Here is a 24,901-nt window from a genome sequence, read left to right on the forward strand (position 1 = left end):
CTATTGATAATTTTCTTTTTATGACAAAGATCTCACTTCCAGCCTAAATCCAATAATAAAAGCATGGAAACAGGCCAGCAAGATGGATCTACAGGAAAAAGAAACTTACAGCATGCAAGTCTGACAACCCAGAGTTCAACCCCCAGATCCCATGTACAAGTGGCAGGAGGAAACCCATCCACAGTTATCCCTTGACTTCCACGTGCCTACAGTAAAGCCCGTGTGTTCACACACTCAGATTCTGTCCGACTGACAGACTGTCTCTTTCTGTCTCTGTCTCTCTGTGTCTGCGTCTGTGTCTGTCTCTCTCTGTCTCACACACACACACACACACACACACACACACATACGCGCGCGCGCGCGCAGAACACTGCTGTACTGAGGTAGATGTCCACTTCCCTCCCAGAGAGCCATTCCATCTAGGCTCGGGGAAAAGGGGAGTGCTGCCCTTCTGATCTCAGCAGGCCAGTAACCTATTTAGTGAAAATTGTCATAAATCTGGTTCTGCTTTAGGGGCCATTCCTGAGACAGGCTCTCGAATTTTTGCTGTAAACAGGAGCAATAATTTCTCCTCTTTTACAACTCAGGGCTTAAAACCTCCAGGCTCTCCAGTGGGGTGGCCTTTTGGTCACCTTTGCTGGTTGTTTTTCTCTGGCCGCTCTTCTGTCCCTTCCCTTTGGATATTTAGGTCCCCTGTCACCCTTCTCTTGTTCTCTTTTATTTTTGGCTTTTGACTCCCCCTTTGCACAGAATTCGTGAGAGTTAGAACGCACATTAAAGCTTGGTGTTTTGGTTTTGGCTATCTCACTCTGGCTTGTGATTTTAGCACCCCCCAACCATGCCCCCACCTGCTCAAGAGACACCGTGGAGGCGCCTCACAGATTTCCATGATGAGGCCAAAGCAAGCTGTCCTGCTACTCCCTCCGCCCAGTGCTCCCAGCCTCCACACGGAACACCTCAGGCTGCAGAGCAGCTCCAGCCGAGCAAGCTTTCCCCAGGGCTCGGAGAACCAAGGGCAACACTTTCTCTCTCTCCCTCTCTCCCTCTCTCTCTCTCTCCCTCTCTCCCTCTCTCTCTCTCTCTCTCACCACACACACACACACAAAAAAAAAAACCACGCAAATAGAAATAACATTTTAAAATAAAATATAAATTGCTTACGTCATCACTTCTTTTAATGAGCCAATAGCTCTTTCTAAAGTGCTTTTGTCAGGATTTTCATCAGCTGTATGCTTCTTAAGATCTGCAATAATAAAATGTGGGGTTCTTTATCCATGATTAAATAAGGTCAGTGGTTTCCTACCTATACCTTGCCTTAAATACACCAATCTTGATACAGGTTAGCTATTCCTAAAAACAAATTTTTATTTTGAAAAGGAGTTTATGACCAGGAGTAGTAGAGCAGATCTGTACCCTCAGGAGTTAGAGGTAGGTCAGCACAGTAACAGGCAGCCTATTCTGCAAATACCCAATAGCTAGACAGGCAGTTTGAAGGCTCAACACTTGCTTAATATGTGCAGGGTCCTAGGTTTGTTTATTCCTTAGCATGATGGTGCATGCCTTGAATTCTAGCACTTGAGAGACAGAAATGAAAATATGACTGTAGGCCACCTATTAATACACCTAATTGGAGGTGCCACAGTATTAACATCAGCTCACCAACTGCCCTAATTAAAATCCATTGCAAGTTCCAGGATAGCCAAGGTTACACTGTCTTTAATAAAACAACGAGGGGCTGCAGAGGTGGCTCAGTGGCTAAGAGCACATATTTGCAGAGGGCCTGAGTTCAGGGCCCAGCACCCAAATTGGACTGCTCAGCCCTACAACTTCAGCTCTGTGGGATCTGATGCCCTCTTCTGGCCTCTGTGGGCACTCAAACTCACATGTATGCCACTACCACCACCACACACAAACTTTTTTTTTAAAACAATCAAAACAGTTTTAACCAAATTCTCTAAAACACTGTCTTTTTTCCATTAAAGTTTCCAATCTTTTCTACTGATTAAAATTTCAGAATATGTAACATGTTTCTTTTAACATTACTTTGTCACTTGCCTTTCAGTCACACTTGGAAAACTTCTGGATTCCTCAAGCTTTCTCTACAGGGCTGGATGATCCTCACGTATCTTATACACTACTATATTGTTTAAATGTCCTCTGGGAACACATGGCCCCATCCCTCTCAGAGAACATTTGAACACTGTAAGAGTAAGCTCTGTGTTGTTGTAGAGGTTCATATCTAACATGCTGACTGCTTCTCCAGGTTTTCAGTTTTTGTTTGGCTTTTGTTTGGCTTGGGGCTTTTTGTTGTTGTTTGTTAGTTTGTTGTAAGGTCACTCTAAGTTCAAGAGGCTAGCCTTGGACTCATAGAAGTTCAAGTTTGCCTGTGCCTCCCAAGTGCTGGCTACTCTCAGGTTCTTCACTATGCTCCCTGTGCCGCACACGACACAGTCTTACCAAGCCACGCCCGACTTCGCATGGAAAGGTTTAGGACTTCATCTTAGTCAGAATACTCTCTGACAGACTTATTAAGCCTTTCTGGGAGCCATGCACTGGTTCTCACCTATAATCCCAGCACTCAGGAGGCTTAGGCTGCAGGAATGCCTGAGTGAAGGCCGGCCTGGGCTAAAGTGAGACTCTGCCCCAAAAATAAAGGAAGGAAGGGAGAAAGAAAGAAAGGATCCCCCTTTTTTCTTAGCTCTGTCATTTTATACCAACCAAAACATTCTGTTGGGGGTAGGGGGAAAGAGATTAAACAAACAATTAATAAATTATATTCCTGAGCTTCATACTTTAATTTTTAAAATTAACACTAAAAAGTATCACTACCCTTAAAAATACTGCTTTAGTCAACTGAGTATAAATGACAAACACACACTTTTTAGACAGGAGTAAAATTTAATCATAAAATTTGTGATGGAAAAATTATTAATACTTGCAGTTTTAAGTGCTAACATAAATGAATGTAGGCTGCACGTGTATACTAAACAACTTGAGGTGGGCCTTGGATACATAACGTTCTCTGCAGGCCACTGGAACTGCTAACCCTCTGCTCTCACTTCCCAGCACAGACGAGTGCAGCACCACACCTGCTGTTTCAAGGCCCCCAGAACCACACTTAGGGATCTTGCACTCTGCCAACTCACCTACATCCCCACTCCAATTTTTAAAAAAGGTATAAACCTCAAATGTAAAAACCTTAACTAAAATTCAGAGGACTAGGAATTTGGACTATATTAGTCCTCTTCCTGTGATGTTTCTGTGGGAATTTTGTTACTTAATTAAACAAATGTATAAATAGTGACACTATGAAACATAAAGAGCTTCTAAGCAGTAAGAGAAGACCAGTGTTACAACAAAAGAATATTAGGTAAAAATGAGTATTTGTAGCTTTTGAGACTGCTTCTCAAGATTATCAAAAAAAATTTGTTATCTATATAAAAAAACAAGCTTTAATGCTAAGACCTAATAAGCTTTAAAAGTAAAGATATCAACTCTTCAAGAAGAAAGTATCGCGACTGAGGGTGGGGTTGTTGGCAGACAGCACGAAGCTGCGGGCTGGAACTCCAACACTATATAAAGCGGGTATTAATCTCTGCATTCAGAAGGTTGTAGAAGCAGATATTCATGGTCATCCTCAGATCCATGAGCTCAAGATCAGCTGGCCTACAGAAGACCCACCTTCTCAAAGAAGAAAAAGAAAAAAGAACCCCCCCAAAAAAAACTGCATAAAAAATAAGGAAACAAAAAACAATCAAACACAAAAACAAACAAACAAACAAAAAAGAAAAAACAGGCAAAACCAGTACCATTTAAAAGTAAAGCAACACTGGGTAGCCGCTGTACTGGCCGAATGAGAAGTTCCACAAGGCTCTGTCGTCCACACTCTGGTTTAGCTTGATTTATCTAAAAGGAAGTAATTTATTACATACAAATATAGTTTAAGTTTTGTGCAAAACTTCAAAACATTCTATCACACATGTCCTTGTCCAGAACTAATAGAAAAGAGGTAGCAGTTATGATGATTCTGAAGGTAAAGGCACTTGCTGCCATGTCAAGCGAGGCCCAGAAGCTACAGGATCAAAGGTTAAGAACGTCTGACCTGCACATCATGCACAAGCACTGGCATGAACATGTGCACAGGTAAGTCAATAAACGAACTAAGAATTCATGGAGCAGCTGCTCTTAGGCACATCACCACAACTCAGTAATTTTCCAAGGCCTAAAATTCTCTTGGTCAATAAAGGCTAACGTGTTACCAAAAAAAGTGTGCTCCTCTACACAACTGTATGCATATGGCCTTTTGTAGATAAAGACTGTATCATTCCTGAAAAATGTTTTTTGACGTATCAATTACACTGACACTCTGGTTAAAGGAAAACACTGGTGTAGAAAAATACAATCATTAAAGGCAAAACACAGTATCATCGAAGCATCACTGGGTGTTTCAAGAATTAAACATGGATAACATTATTTCATTTTAAAATAACTACATATGAACTACCATATACAAGGCCCTGGGTTTAATCCCCATCAATACAAAAATGCCAAAACAAATCAAACAACATATAACATTTCTATTCACTCAACTGCCTGCTGGCTTCTGCTGTGTAAAATGCCAAAATCATCTAAGTCTAAACATGATAGGTACAACTGAAATTAAGACCAATATTAAGGTGTTCTTACGTGAGTACAATTTTACTAACATTATACTTTACTTTACTCTTTTAAAGATTATTTTTAAAGAATTCTTTCAGAAGTGTTTCTCAGATCTTTCTATGAAAGAAATTTATATTACCTTGAGAAAAGCATGAAATCTGGGCTTCTGTTTTTCACATTTAATAATTGTTTCCTTGCTCATTTCAAAGAAGTTAACAAATGGAGGGTAGGTTTTTACCAAATCTTTTGACTAGAAACAAAAAAGGAAAAACAATTTGTTATAAATGCCAACCTTAGACAATGAATCTTTGTGACACAATCTACAACCACAATGGGATTTATATGCAAAAGAAAACATTTTAAAGTTTTTGCACAATTTCTATTAAGAACAGAAATGGGTTTTACAAATAAATTGGTGCTCTTGGGGGTCAAGAGGATTGGCAGTAATAGACCAAAGTGGTCTACCAAGCTCCACCCTCAGCAGAGTGAGAGTTCGCCTCAAAACATTTTTCATTACTATTCAAACTGTATCATCTGGTACACACATTCTATGATAAAAAACAGCAAATAAAGACACAAATATACACTCCTAAAAACAGGACACATTTTTGAGTCTCAGGCTGGGAATGTAGCTCAGTTGATAAAGTATTTGCCTAGTAAACACAAAATCTTGGATTTGGATCTCCAGCACCATATAATCTAGGTGTGATGACACATACCTACAACAACTTGTTTAAAAGCTGTTTTCACACTAAATTAAATTAAATTAAAGCTAGTCTATAGCGAGCCTAAAAATGCATGTTATCATTTGTTAAAGAATCCAGGTCACTATTAAAATTCCAATTATATTACCCAAGACACACAACTTAAAAGGGGGGTAGGCAGGGCTGGAGAGATGGCTCAGAGGTTAAGAGCACTGGCTGTTCTTCCACAGGTCCTGAGTTCAATTCCCAGCAACCACATGGTGGCTCACAACCATCTATAATGTGATCTGATGCCCTCCTCTGGCCTGCAGATGTACATGCAGGCAGAGCACTGTATACATAATAATAAAATAAATCTTTTTTTTAAAGTGGGGGGAGGGTGGGAAAGATGGCATAGCTATTGAGAGAACGCCCTGCTCTTGCAACAGACCCAAGTTCAGTGCCCAGCACTCACATGGGGCAGAACGTGTTCATAACACCCTGCAGCTCCAATGCCAGGGACTCTAATGTACCTTCGGTCCTCTCCAAGAATCTGCCTGCACTCACAGCCACATACCCACACACATATATAAATACCATTAAAACAAAAAAATATAATCTTTAAAAACAAAAACTGTCTTGGCTAATTAAACATATTAATAGTCATCAAATAAATATATTAATGACTTCCATGTTTAGAATCCGCGAACAACCTGAACAATTATCTATATAAAGATGGAAAAGAGGCCTCAGAAGACAAAAAGCAGAAAGACCATCAAGCATTCATTGTCACAGGACATCATGAAAATGAAAATATTTCTAGTGTTTGGGTTTTGGTTGCTGTTTTAAGACAGGGTCTGACTCTGTCAGGCAAGCCCCAAACTCAAAGCAATCCTCCTGCCTCAGCCTCTGAGTGCTGGGATTAAAGATATAAGCCACACATAGTAAAAAATAAGTAATTTTCTAAATTTAAGCTACATGGCTTTTGTCTGCTTCTTGAGACAGGGAGGGATCTCTTTATGTAGTCCGGGAAGGTTTCTGACCCACAATTTCCTTGCCTTAATTTCCTAAATACTATAAGGAAAAATATATGCAACTGTATCTTGCTTTTTGTCTATTTTTTATAATTGTTTGTTGAAGGACTTAAAAACAAAACAGTGCTAGAGATTGCATTTCGGCTCCATGCACTGTAGGCAAACACTCTAACATTGACCTACCCTGACTTCTAGCCTTAAATGGTGAGTTTGTTTCTTTTCTCACCTACTACAATGTGTGATGAACACTCAGCAAGCACCCTTGCCTGAGCTACACACTCAGATATGTGGTTTTATAGTTTTAATTCTAATTGGGGAAACAAACTCAACAAAAGCAGACAAAGAGGTATCGTGGGGGGGGGGGTTGGTACATATATATACATATATATGTGTACACACACATGTACATAATGTGTGTAGGTAAAAATATACATGTGCAAAGGGTTTTTTTTCATCATGAATATATAATCTTTTGGGGTTAGCAAACAATTTTATATAAAAGTCACTATACAACTGTGTTCTAATGATATTGTATTCATCTGGACATTCTGAAAGCATATTTCAAAGGTCAAGTAAAATCTAACCTATTTTATAACTATGTGAAATCTTTAAATGGCATTTTTGAATTTCCTTCCCTATCAGTTCTTAAAGAGATACTAATTAAACCTGAACTCTTTAAAGTCCTTGAAACTATAAAACAAACACTTACATATTTAAGAAAGATGTCACCAATGCTTTTGCTCTCGTCCCAGTTGACAATAAGGTCTTCAAGATCATCCTGAAATCGAACAAATGGAAACATTTAAACTCGACAACTAATAACATTTATGAGATCTTGTGCTGGGGAAAACAAAAATCCACTTTATGCAGTACTTTAATGTTATGTGCAAGCTTCCTGTCTCAACAAAGAATTAAATTTTGTCTACAAAGAAAATAACCTTTGAATTAATTAAGAAAATATAAATAGCACTGTCAGGAAGACCAATCCTCATTCCCTAATGTGATTGATAGATCAGTGCTTTGTCTTACTAACTATAAAACTGATTGGCCTTATTAATTATGAAAAGGCTATTTTTAATCCTGCTGCTTTAGCAACTAATTTAACACAAGTCATTAAAAATTATAACCTGTAGCAGGGTCAAGCAAATTTTGCTAAAAGGGACAGATGGTAAATATTCCAAGACCATATGTCTTCTGTTACTCGTACTCAATTCTGCAGAACAGAAGCAACCACACAAAGTCTGCAAATGAAGAGTGAAGAGGCTGGAACATTGAGTCCTAAGTGGCATGCCTTTCTCAAACCTCCTTCTTCGGGGATTCAGAGATCTTGGAAGAGGAGGCAGAAGTGTTGTAGGAGCTGAGGTGGTGGATGAATACAAGGAAGCAGCTTCCTCCTGACACAGTACAACAGCACATTCATAACCTCACAGACTATGGCAGGATGCACAAGCCAGACGACAACTCATCACTGAGAAAGGGAAATAAACATAAGTCCTACCCCTAACCAAGAAGTTATTTGCAGCTGCTACCTTCTGGGAAAAGAAAATTAGGTTTCTGCAATGGAGTGTCACTGGGTTTACCAACCACACCCCAGGGTGGGCTCCATACCCAGAAGCAGTTGGTCAACATAAAGTGGTTTCCTTTTTTCTGTGGGCTTTTTGTTTTGCTTTGGTATATTTTTATCTTGTTGGGTTTTATTTGTTATTCTTTAAAAAAAGGAAGAGATGAGGAACATGAAGTTGGGTGGGTAGGCAGGTGAGGAGCATCTGGAAGGAGGGGAAGGGAAAAGAGTATAATCAAAATACAATGTAGGAAAAAGACGGTATGGACATGAAGAGGCTCTACTATAAACTCTTTACAGAAACAGGGCTAGCTGCAGCCTATCAACCATAACATGGTGATGTCCGGCCCATAAAATTCCTCATAGTCATCCTAACACACACAAAAAATATTAAGACAAGTTTGAATGAGCTGCGGGGATGGCTCAGGGTTCGAGAGCCCCTTTTCCCCTTTTAGAGAACCCAGATGCAATTTACAGCACCCACACCTGTAACTCCAGTTCCAGAGAATCCAATGCCAGCAACTGGCCTGTGGTGTGCACGCAAACGTGCAAGCAAAACAGTCATACACATACAATAGAGTATGTCTGAAAAATTCTTTTTCTTGGGACAGGCATGGTGGGGCATGTCTCTAATCCCAGCACTTGGAGGCAGAGGCAGGTAGATCTCTGTGAGGGCTAGGCCAGCATAGTCTACAGACAGCCAGGACTACAAGAGGAACCCTGTCTCCAAAAGCCAAAAGAAAAAAGAAATTGTTTTATCATGCACGCCTATAGTCCCAGCATTCTGAGAGGCAGGCAGATCGTTGTGAGTTCGAGGCCAGCCTGGTTTACAAAATGAGTCCAGGACAGCCAAGGCTACACAGAGAAACCCTGTCTGGGGAGAAAAAAAAATTCTTTTAACTACAGACATTACCATATTTAAGCCTAGAGTGGTGTCTTAAACCTGTAATCCCCACCGCAACAAGGAGGACCACCATGTAAGTTTTACACACAAAACTGAAATACATGAAATGTTACAATAAATATATACAACTCCCAAAAAAAGAAGCTGTGGACCTTTAACTGCACACTTACCTTTATCTTCATATGTACATCAAAGATATCTGGAATGCTCCCAAAAATAGTCTTGATCTCCTCAGGTGCAAGAATAGGTCCACCACGCTGCCCTTCTTCTTCTAAGGGTACCTGAAATAACTAAATGGGAGAAACCTTGTTTTGGCAAACTATGAGAGAAAAAAAGCTAAATTATAAACAGTTACGATAAACAATGATGACAACATTAGAAAAAGTCAAGAGAAAGTATGTTTCCTAAATTTGACAATCTTTTCTCATAACATTTTCATGCATAACATATTTTTCTCATAACATACAATTTCTCAGCTTTTGTTCAGACTACCTTTTTTCACATATATGGAGCATTAATTACAGCAATTTCTCTAGAACACATATTTCAGAAAATCTTATTGCTACTAAATATAAAGCAGTATCATAACAATGTGAAAGCTATAAGAACCTGGCTGTAGTTCTTGGCCAAGAATAGATTGTCCAGACTAGCTTCCAAGACTAGGCCCAGGTTAGCAAACAGGCAGTAAGCCTCAGAAATGACATTTAATTCAGGCAAATAAAAGCTACTTTTACAGGACAGGAATAGTCTTTTAAACATTAGGAATCATTTTACAGCCAAACTCATACTCACCTGAATAATTGTTGCCAGTATATTTACATAATTACTCTCGGTCTGATAGAGTTCTTTTGCCACTTGCCACCTGGCTGACTGCTTTGGAGGAACAGGAGTAGAACTTCTAGAAGACTTAGTACAAGACTTGGGTGTTTCTGAAAAGGAAGGTCCAAATGGAAGGCAGATCTAAACTGTACACGGACTTATACATGTAACACCACCATAGAGAGTTCTATTAAATACAATTTCCTCATGGAATAAGGCAAAAAAAAATACAATGACAAAAGGTCATTGATTCTGAGCTGAGAACATAGCTCAGTGGTAGGAGCTCACCTGGCGTATGTGAGTCACAGTCCAGGTTCAATCTCAATAGCAATTAAAAACCTGACAGACGTTTTACGAATAAATGGTCTATACTTTTCAAATTTGCCAAAGTCATTAAATTAAAAGGAATTTCTCTAAATGAGAAGAAACTAGATGATAAAAACAATGTATATCCTAGGTTGGATTCTAAACTAAAATACACAAGTTTGTTGTTGCTGGGAGAGAGGGTTAGAAATCAGGTCACGATTAAGGCAACTAGAGAAATCTAAAGTACTAGAGTGGTTTGTGCTACTGGTGTTATAACTGTTAGGTGGCTATTTAAGAAATGTCTCCAATCTAGCTACAGTGGTGCATGCCTGCTAGCTCATCACTCAGGATGCTGAAGGAAGCCCATGACTTCAGAACACCCTGGACTACAGTGTTATTCCACTTCCTGTCTCAAACCTGGGCTGGAGATGTAGTAGAAAGGCATATGGGCCACTTAGTAGAGAACACTATGGAGTCAATAGCTTTTTTTTTTTTTTTCTATCTTAAATCTAGAAAATGCTACTATTCTCAAAATAAAGAGTGAAATACTGGTAATCAAAACAGCTGATCATAGGGGTCTTCCTGACAGTTCAACACAAAGTGACGTTACCCTCCTTTGACATCAGTCCACGTATTCATTCTACCTCATTTTCTCCATAGCATTTTTCTTTTTTTTTTTTTTTTTTCTTTTCTTGGAACTCTCTTTGTAGACCAGGCTGGCCTTGAACTCAGAAATCCTCCTGCCTCTGCCTCCGAAACACTAGGATGAAAGGCGTGCGCCACCACCACACTCAGCTCTCCATAGCATTTCTTATAATTCTAAGACAGATGTGGTGGTGCATGCCTATAAACTCAGCACTTGAGAAGGATCAGGGTTGCAAGCAAGACCTGCCTCAGTTACATGAGACCTGTCTCCAAAGGGTAAAAAAATCTTTTAAAATAGCTGTCACTCTCCAGCTACAGCCTTGGGCAGGTCATAACTGCCCTGAACCTCAGTTCAGTGGCCTGTGAAACAGACACCACCTTTTATAAACACATAAAGGCATACAGTAAACAATCGTGCATAGTTGATTGTTTTACGGGATTTTTCTTTTCTGGATGTTTGTTGTTTTGTTTTAAAGCTGAGTCTATATTGGCCAGACTGTCTTGAACTCATCTTCTCGTCTCCACCTGCTCAGTCCTGGAATTACAGGGGTGTATCTGTCACCTTGCCCAGATTTTGAGGTGTCTTGTTTCCTCTACTAGAACAAGAGTAATTAAGAGAAAAGCCTTTCCTATTGATTCTCTGTAGTAGGGATTTATTCTATTAGTCATTCCACTTTTAAAGGTTAGTTTGTAGAGTGTGAAATACCTCCATAGTGCATGCTAGACTCAGGTGTATTGGAGATATCGAGGAGCGATCCAATAGAGAGGGAGTGTTCTGCTGAGGGCCGCTTACGGGGAGGGAAAGGTGAGAGGTCAGCCTCTCTGGAGAGCTGAGCCAGTGTTTCTTTCAGTCTTCGTCTTTTGCGGTTGCTATTTGGGGTATTTAGAGACAGCAGAGACACTGATTTCTTGAGCTCAGGAGTGTTAGCCTGAAATCAAAAGCACAAAAGCTTAACTTTACTATGATGGCTCTGACTGAGACAAGAACATACCACATACATCTCAAATGACAAAACCGTGAATGTTGTACAAAAGTTTTTCAATCTTAACAGTCCACTAGACAATTCAGACACTTCATTAAAAAAGAATGGTTAAGACACCACTATAGAACCAGGTGTGGTGGTACATGCTTCTAATCTCAGCACTCCGGAGGCAGAGGCAGGTGGGTTGCTGTGAGATCCAGGCCAGCCTGTTCTACAAAGCAAGTCCAGGACAGCTAAGGCTACACAGAAAAACCCTTTCTTGGGGGAAAAAAAAGATACCAACTATAAATGGAAAGCGAATGAATACCTCTTTTTTCATAGCACCTTCTCCATTGTATGGCTAGCTCCTCTTTTCAGGGCATGAACTGTGCGAGGATGAGCCACAGGTTATTTTCCTTGTGTCTCAATACAGGAGAGAATGAACAGAACACACACCTGACAATATGCATGTTAAACAAGAGTGCGCTGGCCGAGTTCTCTCAGCGCTCCTACAGCACATTTAAACTTTAAAGAACTTTTCATCAAGAACAAGAGTCTAAAGAACACAGGGAGATAATCACATAGACTCTATAGAGGCAATAGTAAGTCCAATACCTCAAAGTCAATGTACCATCCAAAATTTACTTTCATTTCACTGAGGCAGGGTCTTTCTGTATAGCCCAGGGGTACCTTACCACATAACCAAGGCTGGCCTCAACCTCACTGAAAACCTTCTTCGAAAGCCTCCTGGGTAACAGGATTATGGGTATATGCCATCACACCTGGCTCCTCAATTCAAAATTACTAAATCTCACACTGAAGTAAATCTCATAAATCCTTCTAGAATTTATAATGGTCCTCTTCATTGAGAACCAACATGGAAACTAGATTGCTTACATTCTATTGGGAAAATCATCTTCTTAATGTAACAGCAATGACTCTTAATTCTGAATGATAAATACTTGGCTCTTCAGGATAGTAAGAACTTTTATGTCTCCCTATATATTGAACTGTTGGGTTTTTTCCCCATAATTTGTAAAAAAAAACACATTCTTATCTACTTATCATTTTAACGTTGTCTCAAGTTTCCTTACCTCTAGCTAATGTCCTTACATGAGTAGCCTAGGATGTTGGTTCAACATTCACTTGTGCTAGTCAATCCTGCAGAGTCTCTCAGAATGAGCCTCTAGAACACAATATTCGGGTGTAATACACATGTAGCCTAGTAGGATCGTAAGTTTCTAAAGACAAGGTTGATACTATTGATGACGGTATCATCAAAAACCAGCAGAGAATAACTTGTTACGTTAAATGTCTTAGAAACACCAAGACCAAAAGAAACTCGGTGAGGGCCAGAAAGTCAGTGTAGGAGCCTGGAGGCAAGGACTGAAGCAGAGGCCATGAAGAAGCGCTACTCACAGGCTTGCTCAGCCGGCTTTCTTTGTTTCTTTCTTTTTTTTTTTTTTTTTTGGTTTTTAGAGACAGAGTTTCTCTGTGTAGCTATGGTTGTCCTGGACTTGCTTTGTAGACGAGGCTGGCCTCGGACTCACAGCAATTCGCTTGCCTCTGCCTCCTGAGTGCTGGGATTAAAGGTGTGCGCCACCACATCTGGCTCAGCCTGCTTTCTTATAGTGCCCAGGACCACCAGCCTAAATGTAGCACAGCCCAAGGCAAAGAAGGCCCTTCCACAGAAATTAACAATATACACATAGCTTGCCCACAAGCCAATCTGGTGAGAATATTTTCTTAATTGAGGTTCCTTCTTCCCAAATGACTTTGTATCAAGGTGACATTAACACTTAGCAGAATATATGAAGACTAGTTGCACTGCATAGTTCCACTTAAATTTACATAAACAAAGAATATGGGTATTTACTGGGTGGTGGGTGGCCTTTAATCCCAGCACTTGGGAGGCAGAAACAAGTGGATCTGTCTGAGTTCAAGGCCAGCCTGTTTTACAGAGTGAGTTCCAGGACAGCCAGCGCTATACAGAGAAACTCTGTCTCAGGGGGAAAAAATGTGTATATGTATACATACATACATACATACATGTGTGTGTATAAATATGTATTCAAATATTTCTAAACAGCTAGAAATACAAATTATACTATGCTTTCTAAATGCTCTGCATACAAAAGTATTAATTTTGTACAAATTCACAGAACCAAAGCAAAAACATACCATACCTTTTCAAACAAATACATAGTTTCTCCAGCACGAGCATCCATCTGAATGCTTCCCCAGAACCACTAGAGGAGAGAAAAATATTTTCATTAAGAGTTTAAATTTACCTTAGCAAAGAAGCTACAGCGCTGTTAAAGCTAACTAATTTGATTCTGGAGTTACTTGCCTCTTGCTTGACAACAAAAAGTTTCTTCAAAGGTTCGAATGGAAGCTCTTTTACTGTGCTCTCTTCAACAATAAGGTGAGTGCACCTTTCGTCCCCAACTGGTAAACAGCTACCTCCTGAAGAGAACAGGAACACAGACAAATCAGCCAGATAGCTGTTCTCCAACTCTCCGTCCCTCAAACAACTAGTTATGCAGAAGACCAGCCTGAAGAATTAATGTATAAACTTTTATATGATGTCAGTCGTTTCTAGTACAGGCCTAAAGGGTTTGTTTTGCTCGGTCCAAGTGTCTAGTCCAGTCATGGCGGGTATGTCAAAAGCATGGGGTATCTGGTCAAGTTCCAAGAAGCAGAGAAATAGAGGCAGGTGCTCCGCTCGCTTTCTCCGTTGTATCTGTGGACAGCACTGCACATTCCATTAGTCTAGCCCAGAAACTGCCCCACAGATGTGCTAGGCGCTTGTCTGTGAACAGCACTAAGCACACGGTGTCAGTGGTGGTACCTTGCATTTCAGTCATCTCTTCCATACTGCGCTTCTCTTCCTCTGAGAACCCCAGGAAACTTAAAACACAATCTTGGAATGGAGGAACTTTAAATTCATTTCTAAACTCATCAACTGCTGCACAGAAACACCTAAAAACAAAATGTGCACATTCTAAAGCCAGCTTAATTACATCACGTACGCACATCACTTCATGAAATCTCAGTAGTTCAAATCTTAGAATAATGCATTTATTGAAAGTATTTTACATAGCCACAGGTGGTGGCACATGCCTTTAATTCCAGTACTCAAGAGGCAGAGGCAGGTGGATCTTTATGAGTTTGAGGCCAGCCTGATCTACAAAGAGTTACAGGACAGCAAGGGCTACAGAGAAACCCTTGCGTAAGGTCCTGAAGTGTTCACAACCGCAGTTGGTTTTTGGTTTTGTTTGTCTGCTTTGTTTTGTTTTTTAAAAAAACAAGGGTTTTTCTGGGATGTTGTTTAGTAGAAATTGAAGTTAACATGTGTAGGTCCAGGGATCCATTACATCTGACAAAATAAACAACCTTCACATCATTCAAATCCTGGCTGTGCTTTTGAAATTTTATAATACAGACACTGTCCAATTTCATGCAACGTTACATAATGGTGAAGTGCCAGGGCACAAATGAGCAACTGGAAAGTTAGCAGAATGAAGAATAAATTTTAAGCACCAATTCATATGTACCTAAACATAAAGTAGAAAAAAACATAATGCAAATACCTGAACATATTAAGCTACTAATAAAATTTACTTGTATATGTGCCTATGTGTGTACATAGGTGCTACAGTGCACACATGGAAGTCAGTGGACAACACCCCAAAGTCCAATCTCTCATAGTCATCTCCGCCCGTCAGAGCATCTGGACTGCACAGCCTGTGACACAGCTCTGCAGGTAAAGGCACTTGCCATGAACGCCTAAGAACCTCGGGTCCATCCCTACAACTCCAGATAAAGTAAATGGGAACACCAACGCCAGTCATCCCCTGACCTGCAAATGCTGCTGCAGCTGTATGCCTACGTGCACAACCATGCACACACGCACACAAAGGTTTGTTTTTAATTTCGAGAAATTAGTTTACAAAGTAAAACACAATGTACCAAGTCTTTCAACTAACTGTTTTATAACCTGTTTTACTCTCTAAGCTATTCAAAGATTGAATTCAATTTTTTCTATACTATCTGCAAACTTAAGTTTTTGCTGACACATGGCTTTATCTTTAAAATATTGGTTCTATTTTCTTTCTTTCTTTCTTTTCTTTAAGTAACATATCAGGCTAGAGAGATGGTTTAGTAGTTAAAAACCCTGGCTACTATTCCAGGGGACTCAGGTTTGATTCCCAACACACACATGGTAACTCCAGTTCCAGAGGATCTGATGTCACCACCTGTCTTCCTCAGGCACTGCATATACATGGGATAAAAACACGTATTCAAGTACACAAAGATACAAAAGACCATTATTTCTTAAATAAATGAATAAGATGTTGAACTCACACAATAAACTATAAGTTGGTAAGTACTTACTGTTCATTCCGTCTTTCCCACGCTTTATAAATCCATTCTGGCCTCATAATTGGAGTACCCAGGCTCACAGCAACCTAAGAACATTAATGTCAATTACAATGAGTTTTCACCTTAAATAACTTCACTCAGGAAGTGCTTCTAAAGAATTATGTACAGAATTTTACATTATACTGTTAAAGTTCTGGTAACTTTAAAATAAGTTTCATGGTACTCCTCCTGATAGCTCTTCTTCGCTTATTAAATTTCTATTTCACTTTTCCTGTTTCACATCTTGGAAGTACTGGCCAAAACAGGACTACAAAAGAAAACACAAGATTAAGTCACTAAACTCCTAGGATATGAGAATTTTTAGGTGAGGTCTAGAAAGTGAGGAGAACAACAGTGAGGAGTCAAAACAGGGGTGGAGGAGTGGTGTCTGGGGTAGAAGGATGGCAATGGCATACAGCTAGTATCAGAATCTCGGACCCTGACCTTGACACCAGTAAGACACATGATGATACTATATGTGACCTTGTAGTCATCAGAATAATCTTATCTAATTTGAAGTATAATGGTGCAGTATTATTTGTTTAAAAAGCAATCTGTATTTTCATATTACTTTTTTCTTTTTTTACAATATCACAATCTTGAATCAAAGGTAGCATATATTAAGTTTTATCAACACTGCTACCTATTACTTATAGAATACTGAATGGACAATTGAAAAGCTTCCAATGTGTACCATAAAATTGACTTGCAAATGAATGTCCTTTACAACCAAAATTTTGTGCATCTATATAAAGATTTTGATACTGTTTATATACATATATTTGGGATAGGGTAAGTTGTCATTACTAAGTGTGATGCTACTGGACTGTTTGACATTAAAAATACAATTAAAGACAAACAGGCGTTCCCTTAACAAGTTACTTAGAATACCGACACATTCACAAAGATTGACAACAAGTGTTTATCTGAGGCAAGAGAAGGAGAAGCCCTGAACAACTAAAACAAAAGATTTAATAGATAGATTGTAACAATAATTACACAGTAAAGTAGATGTAGCTAATGGCACTTAACTACAAACTTACAAGACTGAAACAGGCTTAACCAAAATAGGAAACTGTAAGTCTACTAGTAATACTGTAGGAAATTACTTCCTTAGTACATAGGAATGAATCAGGTAAGTGAATTTAGTTTTCAAATGCCCCTATGATAGGCTTCCATCCTATCAGGTATCATAGCTAACTCTCAGCATTATGCTCTAGAACAGCGGTTTTCCATCGGTGGGTTGTGGCCACTTTGGGGGTTGTATACCAGATATCCTGCATAACAGATATTGAAATTGCAATTTATAACAGTAGTAAAATTATACTTATAAACTAACAAGATAAGTTTATAGTTGGGGGCACAAGCTGAGAAACTATATTAAAGGGTCATAGCATTAGGAAGGTTGAGAATCACTACTCTATAAGTTTTCTTCTGGTCTCCAAATGTTCGATATGAAATGCACATACACATACATACACATCTACACACACACACACACACACACACACACACACACAAATGAAAATAAATTTAGGGAAAATTCAAGCCGGTTACCATTTCCTACACAAATACACTTGAGAATGTGACAATGAATGACGAACTCCTGTTAAGACAATTCAACTAGGGCCAGGTGGTGGTGGCGGCAGCAGTGCACGCCTTTAATCCCAGAATTTGGGAGGAAGAGGGAGGCAGATCTCTGTGAGTTTGGGACCAGCCTGGTCTACAGAGAGAGTTCCAGAACAGCTAGAGCTGTTACTCAAAAAAAAAAAAAAAAAAAAAAAAAAAAATCCTGCGTTGAGGGGGAAAAAAAAAAAGAACTCACCGTGCAATCCCCAGGCCCCACATAAGTGGAGAAAACCTAGGCCTAGTTGTTGTCTTCCTATGACATATGGGCCATGGCATAAGCACACACCCACATGCAAGTACAGACACACACAAGATAAATCAAATGCAGAACTCAACTACAACTTAGGATAGATTTCTACCATACCAAGTTAGCTTCAGATGGCACAGCAACATAGCCCACTAATCCCAGCATGTGGGAGGCTGAGGCAGAAGACATGAATGTGAGGCTAGACTGGGCTACATGGGCGGCCATAGTGGTACACAACTAAAACCCCAGCCCTTGAGAGGCAGAAGCAGGTGGATCTGTTTCAGGCTGCCATGGCCTATACACTGAGTTCAAAACACTCTCTCCTGTTGTGTTTTTGTTTTTGTTTTTTTAATTCTCCTTTTAAAAAATTATATGCATAAGGCCAGACGTGGTGACACACATCTTTAATCCCAGCACTCAGGGAGGTAGAGAGAGGAGGATCACTGTGAATTTGAGGCCAGCCTGGTCTACAAAGCAAGTCCAGTACAGCCAAGGCTACACAGAGAAACCTTGTCTCCAAAAACAAAACAAAAAAAAAAAAACAAAACAAAAAATGTATGTATATACATACACACACACACACACACACACACACACACATATATATATATATATGGAGAGAGAGAGAGAGAGAGAATTTACACATGCAAAGACACAGGATCATTTTATAAGGGCTAAGTTTCGATAAAGCCAATAGTGAGATATTGATTCTCACAATCCTTGACCTGCCTGTCATCGCTGGTCATACTGTCTTTACTAGCAATACCCATCTCCCAGCCTCCCCTCACAACCACACCATATTTCAACATCTAACTTGAGTTTCACTGCCTTCTTAAAAACTAATGGACCACTTGAGGTTTTAATTTAACTTCAAATTAAACTGATTTAAATCTGTACTAAAGTCTGTTGTGCTTCCCCCTTTGATTCTGAGGTAGGACCAACCGCAAACCTAAGCAAGCAGAGACACCTTCAGCTGACACTCCTTGCCTCCCTTCAGTGTGCTGGGATCACACTGACACACTCTCGGGCAGGCATGCATGCGGTGCTGGGAACTGAGGGAGTCCGTCAGGCACGCCCGCACACTCTCTAACTGAGCTACATCGCAAACCCTTCCACTGGCAAACCTCAATCTGCCCCTCAATAAATGGTAGAATCAGCAAGAGTGACATTATTAAACCCAAGCCAGGCATGGTAGATCACGCCTATGAAGGAGCTGGACAGGGGAAACGGGAGAAGATTCATGAGTTCAAAGCTAGCCTGGCCTACATAATCTGTAGATTTGTCGATTATCCTGGACTATATTATTAGACTACTTCATAACTTATAAACAAAAAACATTAGTAGTGGGGAAAAAAACCAGTAAGTTTACATACCCTGAATTTTTCTCCTTGTGTACAATTTGCCACTAGATGTGTTACTTTGGAATTACACTCTTTTCTAATAACTCCACCCATATGATGAACCAATGTCACCAACTTGACCTCAAAAGAAAAATTAAACAAAATTTATTTTAATTAACTTGAACAAAAATTAACAACTCATTTAGCACAACTATTTTATAAAACTTATATAAGGATTTTATAATGCTAAATTATTTGTATACTTTTTAAAAGGGTAGTTTGCTATTGCTATAGGCAAAACTATATATAGTGTATTAAGTTAATAGACAACTGCTCAAATACAGCCTAAACGCATCGATTTATTATTTTCATTTTCCCAATTTATTTTTTACAATAGTGGGGATAGAAACCACAGCCATGGCAGGGCAGTGGTGGCGCACGCCTTTAATCCCAGCACTTGGAAGGCAGAGGCAGGCGGATCTCTGTGAGTTGGAGGTCAGCCTGGTGTACAAAGTGAGTCCAGGACAGCCAAGGCTACACAGAGAAACCCTGTCTCGAAAAACCCAAAAAAGAAAGGAAAAATAAGAAAGAAAGAAACCACAACCATACACCCACAAAAAATGTTTGATTTTTTTTTTTTAAGTTAATCTTTACTTATGTGTTTGTGAGTATGCACACATACAAGTAGGTGCCTCAGAGGCCAGAACTGGGTGTCAGATCCCCCAGAGCTGGATACAGGCAGCCGTGAACGATGTGATATGGTGCTGGGAACCAAACTTTTGCTCTCAGATGAGCAGCAAGCGCTCTAAACCACTGAACCATCTCTCCAGCCCCAAATATGCTGATTTTTAATATTAAGTTATATAACAACAGTATTCTTCCCACAAAAATCACAGTTACTAGTTCCAACTTAGAAAATATTGTGAACCAAAAATAATTTTTATGACTTATTTATGGTGGTAAGAATACTTTAAAGCTTGGCTTGTATAACAATATTAATCTTTTGTTACAAAAAACTTCAAATAGCAAATGCAACTCAAAATTAGCAAGGAAGTAAAACAGTTCACGTAGTTATAGAATTTCCTATTAACTCACATGACAGCTATCACTTACAAAACATTTTTTTAACAAAGCTCTTAAGAATTTCCTTACAATTTAGAAGCTGATAGGCAGCATTTTACTTCAAGGCTTTGTAGATTAAGTCATGATAGTAAACAAGTAAGTAAGTTCATGAGACTCAGGTCTTGCGGCCAGGACACGCCCTTGAAGCCGCGGTGCCTGCACACTTACGAGCTCCTCCTTCTTCCTGAAGCCAGCGAAGCACAGCACGAGGTTCAGCATGCTTGTACAGTACAGCGGCCGGCAGGAAAACGGCAAAGGCTACAGGGCAGAATTTAAACCCTTTTCAGTTAGGATTTAGAAAACATTTCCTTAAGCTTAAAGATTTCTCTTCTTGCCAATTAACCCAAGGTTTACTTGAATTTTCCAATATGCAGGGGGAGAAAAGTGCCAAAATTCCACAACTAAGTATCTCCTAGTCAGGTCGGGGCCTATGCACTGGTTACCAACGTCAGCACTCAGAGGGCTGCGATAGGAAAACTAAGTTCACAGCCATCCAGGATCAATAAAACAACCTTATCTCAAAATTTTAGAAACATTTCATGATTCCCAAAGCATAATTGGAAAGTTAAGCAGAAGAGAATTATATATAAAATATATAAAAATTCTGAAACCCAAAATGCACTGATATCCATGACTAGGCTACCATTTCAGAGTCCAGAGTCACACACTACTGTAATAGTTTCCCGTCACTAGGGAAAACTCAAGCCATGCTGCGGGGGAGACACAGCTGCTGTCAAGCTTCATTAGCTGCTTGATCCCGAGGACCCACAAGGTTTCCTCTGAGCGCCACAGTACACAATGGGGTGATGCACACACACACTAAGTAAAATGTAGTGATGATGATGATGATGATAATAATAACTAAAAGACATTTTAAATAAATATTAGGCAATATGATGCATATGCTTTAACCAACTACAATTATTTGAGACTGTGTACTACAGATAGAATAGGGACCATTCTACAAAAGCATGCTCAGATTTGAGTCCATCTTTACATAAAACACTTTAATTTCCTTGGCTTTGGTGGTGGTGGTGGTGGTGGTTTTGGTTGGGGGGGATTCTGGAGTTTTTGGTTTTTGGGATTTTTTTGCTGATGTTATATTGTTTGGTTTGGTTTTTGAGACAGTGTCTCACTGTGTATCCCTGGCTGGCTTGGGACTCAACATATAAGCCACACTAGCCTACAATTCACAGAGGGTCAACCAGGGCTGCACAGTGAGACCTTATCTCACACTGGAGGGGGGAGAGGCAAAAGCAGGCTGAAGAGATGGCTCAGAGATTGTAATACTGCTTGGGGCTCTTGTGGAGTGCCTGCATCCACAAGGCATCTCACAAGCACCTCTATCTACAGCCACAGCAAATCAGATGCCCTTTCCGCCCTCCACTGCTACCAGGCATGTATATTTACACATACAGAAATGCAGTCACTCACACATACACATAAAATAAATCTAAAAAGTCTGTCAAGCCAACAATTAGGAAGTAAATAGATTAGAATTCTTATATTGAAATATGATTTAAGCCAAGTGTGGTGCAGTGGAGTATGCCTAAAGGAGTACTCCAGCAATCAGGAGGCAGAGGCAGGCGGATCGCCATGATTTCAAGGCCAGCCTGGTAAGTACAGGACAGGCAAAACTACATGGTGAACCACTGTCTCAAAAAAGAAAGAAAGGAACAAAGAAATAAGCAAAGAGAAGTATGATTTAAAATTAACACCTGTAATCTCTGTACTAAGGAGATGAGAACAGAGGGATCAAGAGCTCAAGTCATGCTTGGCTATACACCAAGTTCACATACGGCCTGACTGTGTGCGCAAGCTGTCCACTTTTTACACACACACACACACACACACACCACAACCAAATGTTTAAAAAAAAACTGGGGGGGGGGGGGGGAGCTAAAATTATTTCCCTAATTAAAATCTTATGTTGGGACTAAAGAGATGGCTCAGAGGTTAAGAGCACTGGCTGTTCTTCCAAAGGTCCTGAATTCAACTCCCAGCAACCACATGGCAGCACATGCAGGCAAAACACTGCATACATAATAATATTAAAAAATAAGTAACTAAAATAAAATCTTATGTTAACAGATATAACATCGGTTTTAAATTAAAAGGAAAGGTTTATGTGTACACATTTCTGCACGCCAATCTCTCCTAAGATAACGAGGTGTAATAGTAAGGCCCTATGTACATGCTTCTACATACACACACACTCCTCACTGACTGACTGTTCAATGAAGAATGCGGGCCAGGCTTGGTGGCGCACGCCTTTAATCCCAGCACCCAGGAGGAAGAAGCAGGCGGATCAAAGTGAGTTTGAGGCCAGCCATGTCTGAAAAGTGAGTCCAGGACAGTCAAGGCTACAGAGAAACCTTGTCTCGAAAAACAAAACAAAACAAACAACAAAAAAAATTTTTTTTAAGAGTACGTAAGTGTAACCCCCTATTGATTATCTTTTTGATGGGGGACAGGGGACCTCATGAAGCCAGGCTGGCCTACAACTCACCAGAATGCACTAGACTCCAGGTCCTCCAATATTCACCTCCAAGTGCTAGAACTACAGGCATGAGCCGTCATACTCAGCAACCATGAAGCATTCTGACAGCATGTAGCAAGATTTTCTAATTACAAACTTTCAAAAAATTAGCTAATAAAAATGTACTTTTGCAAAGTCATGATACATGTTTCTTACCTCTCCCTTCTGTGCACAGTTGAGTATAACTGGTGGCCCAACAATTCTACAGTCAGTCTTGTATAAGTCATTGAAGACAGAACTCTGAAAGTCAGTGACTACAAAAATATTCTCAAATTCTGGCGAATCCAAACTTCCAAATTCTTCCATTGAGTCCATCTTCACACAGGGCACTTTAATTTCCTAGATTTTTTTTCATATGGTTATGACAAATAAAAATAACTCATAAATCGTATAAGATAATGTAGTTTTTTGACATCTTTAAAATTTGTTGAAAATTTAAAAGTTAAAGAATACAATAGTTACAACACCGTATTTCTCTACTTGTATGTCACATATCCCCATACATATTAAGACTTTCAGATCGAAACTCTGAAAATGTAAACTTTATGACTCTGTGGTCTATAAACCACTGAGAATGCATTGTAAGTTCCATGTACTAAAAGGCCAAAAATTTCCTTTCTGTAGTTGTAGTTTTAGTTTTTGGTAATAATGGGGGTTGAACCTAGAACTCCAAACATGCTAGGCAAACATTCTACCAATGAGCCATAGGCTTTTTATTGTGTTGCGTTTTGTTGTGTTTTTAAAGGCAATGTCTCAATGTTGCCCAGGCTAGTCTTAAACACTCAGCAACCTTCCTGGCCTCAGCCTGCTGAGTGATAAGATTACAGGCATGAGCCACTAGGCTCCACTTTTTAAAAAACTTAAGTACATGTATTTCTTTCTTTAAAAAAAAAAAAAAAAAGATTTATTTATTTATTGTGTATACAATGTTCTGCCTGCATGTACACCTGCATGCCAGAAGAAGGCGCCAGATCTCTTTACAGATGCTTGTGAGCCACCATGTGGTAGCTGGGAATTGAACTCAGAACCGCTGGAAGAGGAATCAGTGCTCTTAACCTCTCAGCCATTTCTCCAGCCCCAGTACATGTATTTCGATGCACTGCATTAGGTAAGTACCCAACAATTTTCATTCTGACCAAGAAAAATGATGATACACACCTATCTTTATTTACTTATTTATTTATTTTCGAGACAGGGTTTCTCAGTGTAGCCTGGGCTGTCCTGGACTCACTTAGTAGACCAGGCTGGCCTCAAACTCACAGTGATCCACTTGCCTCTGCCTCCCCAGTGCTGGGATTAAAGGCTTGCACCACCACTCCTGGCTCACAGCTATCTTTAAGAAAGAAAAACAAAACAAAAAAACAAATCATAACACCTGATGAGATAAAAGGTTACTAATTGGCATTCTCATTTCAGTACATATGCCATAAAGAGAGACCATGAGCCACGTTGGGAGCATAAAACAAATGTATAATATACAAAGGCAAGCATCTCTTTTCTGGTTTTTTTTTGTTTTTTGTTTTTGTTTTTTGTCTTTGTGTGTGTGTGTGTGTGTGTGTGTGTGTGTGTGTGTGTGTGTGTGTGTGTGTGTGTGTTTTGTTTTTCCAGACAGGGTTTCTCTTACAGTCCTGGCTGTCCTGGACTCATGTTATAGATCAGGCTGGCCTCCAACTCAGAGATCCGCCTGCCTCTGCCTCTCTGGAATTAAAGGCGTGCACTACCATGCCCAGCTCAAAGGCAAGTATATTATAATGCTTCATTTTTTAAAAATTAACATACTGAAGACTAGGCTGTGTGGAAAAAAAAGGAAATTCTGAATAGATCGGTAAATTATTTGGGCTTTAATCTGAAAGACTGGCGTAACAGGCCAAATCACCTATCCCTGAAATTCTTATGTTGAAAGCTAACCCAAATGAAGACTGAAGCCTGATCTCGCAATGTGACTGTATGTGGCTAAAAGGACATTATAGCAGCAACTAAAGTTAGAGGAGATGTCCTGGGTGGCCCTCACCCAATCTGAGGCAGG

General features: G+C 39.7%; 1 protein-coding gene across 2 annotated transcripts in view; it reads right to left on the bottom strand.

The window, feature by feature from the left end:
• The window catches only part of Ect2 (epithelial cell transforming 2), a 58,048-nt gene that overhangs the window by 27,095 nt on the left and 6,052 nt on the right, over window positions 1–24,901 (bottom strand). For both annotated transcript variants that reach the window (XM_051156991.1, XM_051156990.1), the window contains 14 exons: window positions 23,032–23,214; window positions 20,505–20,594; window positions 19,248–19,355; window positions 15,972–16,045; window positions 14,425–14,555; window positions 13,924–14,039; window positions 13,760–13,822; window positions 11,318–11,540; window positions 9,634–9,770; window positions 9,012–9,131; window positions 7,086–7,154; window positions 4,799–4,909; window positions 3,810–3,906; window positions 1,162–1,243 (listed from right to left, as the gene is read on the bottom strand). In XM_051156991.1, the coding sequence (XP_051012948.1) occupies window positions 1,162–1,243; window positions 3,810–3,906; window positions 4,799–4,909; window positions 7,086–7,154; window positions 9,012–9,131; window positions 9,634–9,770; window positions 11,318–11,540; window positions 13,760–13,822; window positions 13,924–14,039; window positions 14,425–14,555; window positions 15,972–16,045; window positions 19,248–19,355; window positions 20,505–20,594; window positions 23,032–23,214 (1,604 nt within the window). The remainder of the gene's footprint in view (window positions 1–1,161; window positions 1,244–3,809; window positions 3,907–4,798; window positions 4,910–7,085; window positions 7,155–9,011; window positions 9,132–9,633; window positions 9,771–11,317; window positions 11,541–13,759; window positions 13,823–13,923; window positions 14,040–14,424; window positions 14,556–15,971; window positions 16,046–19,247; window positions 19,356–20,504; window positions 20,595–23,031; window positions 23,215–24,901) is intronic.

This window comes from Acomys russatus, chromosome 15 (genome assembly GCF_903995435.1).
Source record: "Acomys russatus chromosome 15, mAcoRus1.1, whole genome shotgun sequence".
Classification (NCBI taxonomy): Eukaryota; Metazoa; Chordata; class Mammalia; order Rodentia; family Muridae; genus Acomys; species Acomys russatus.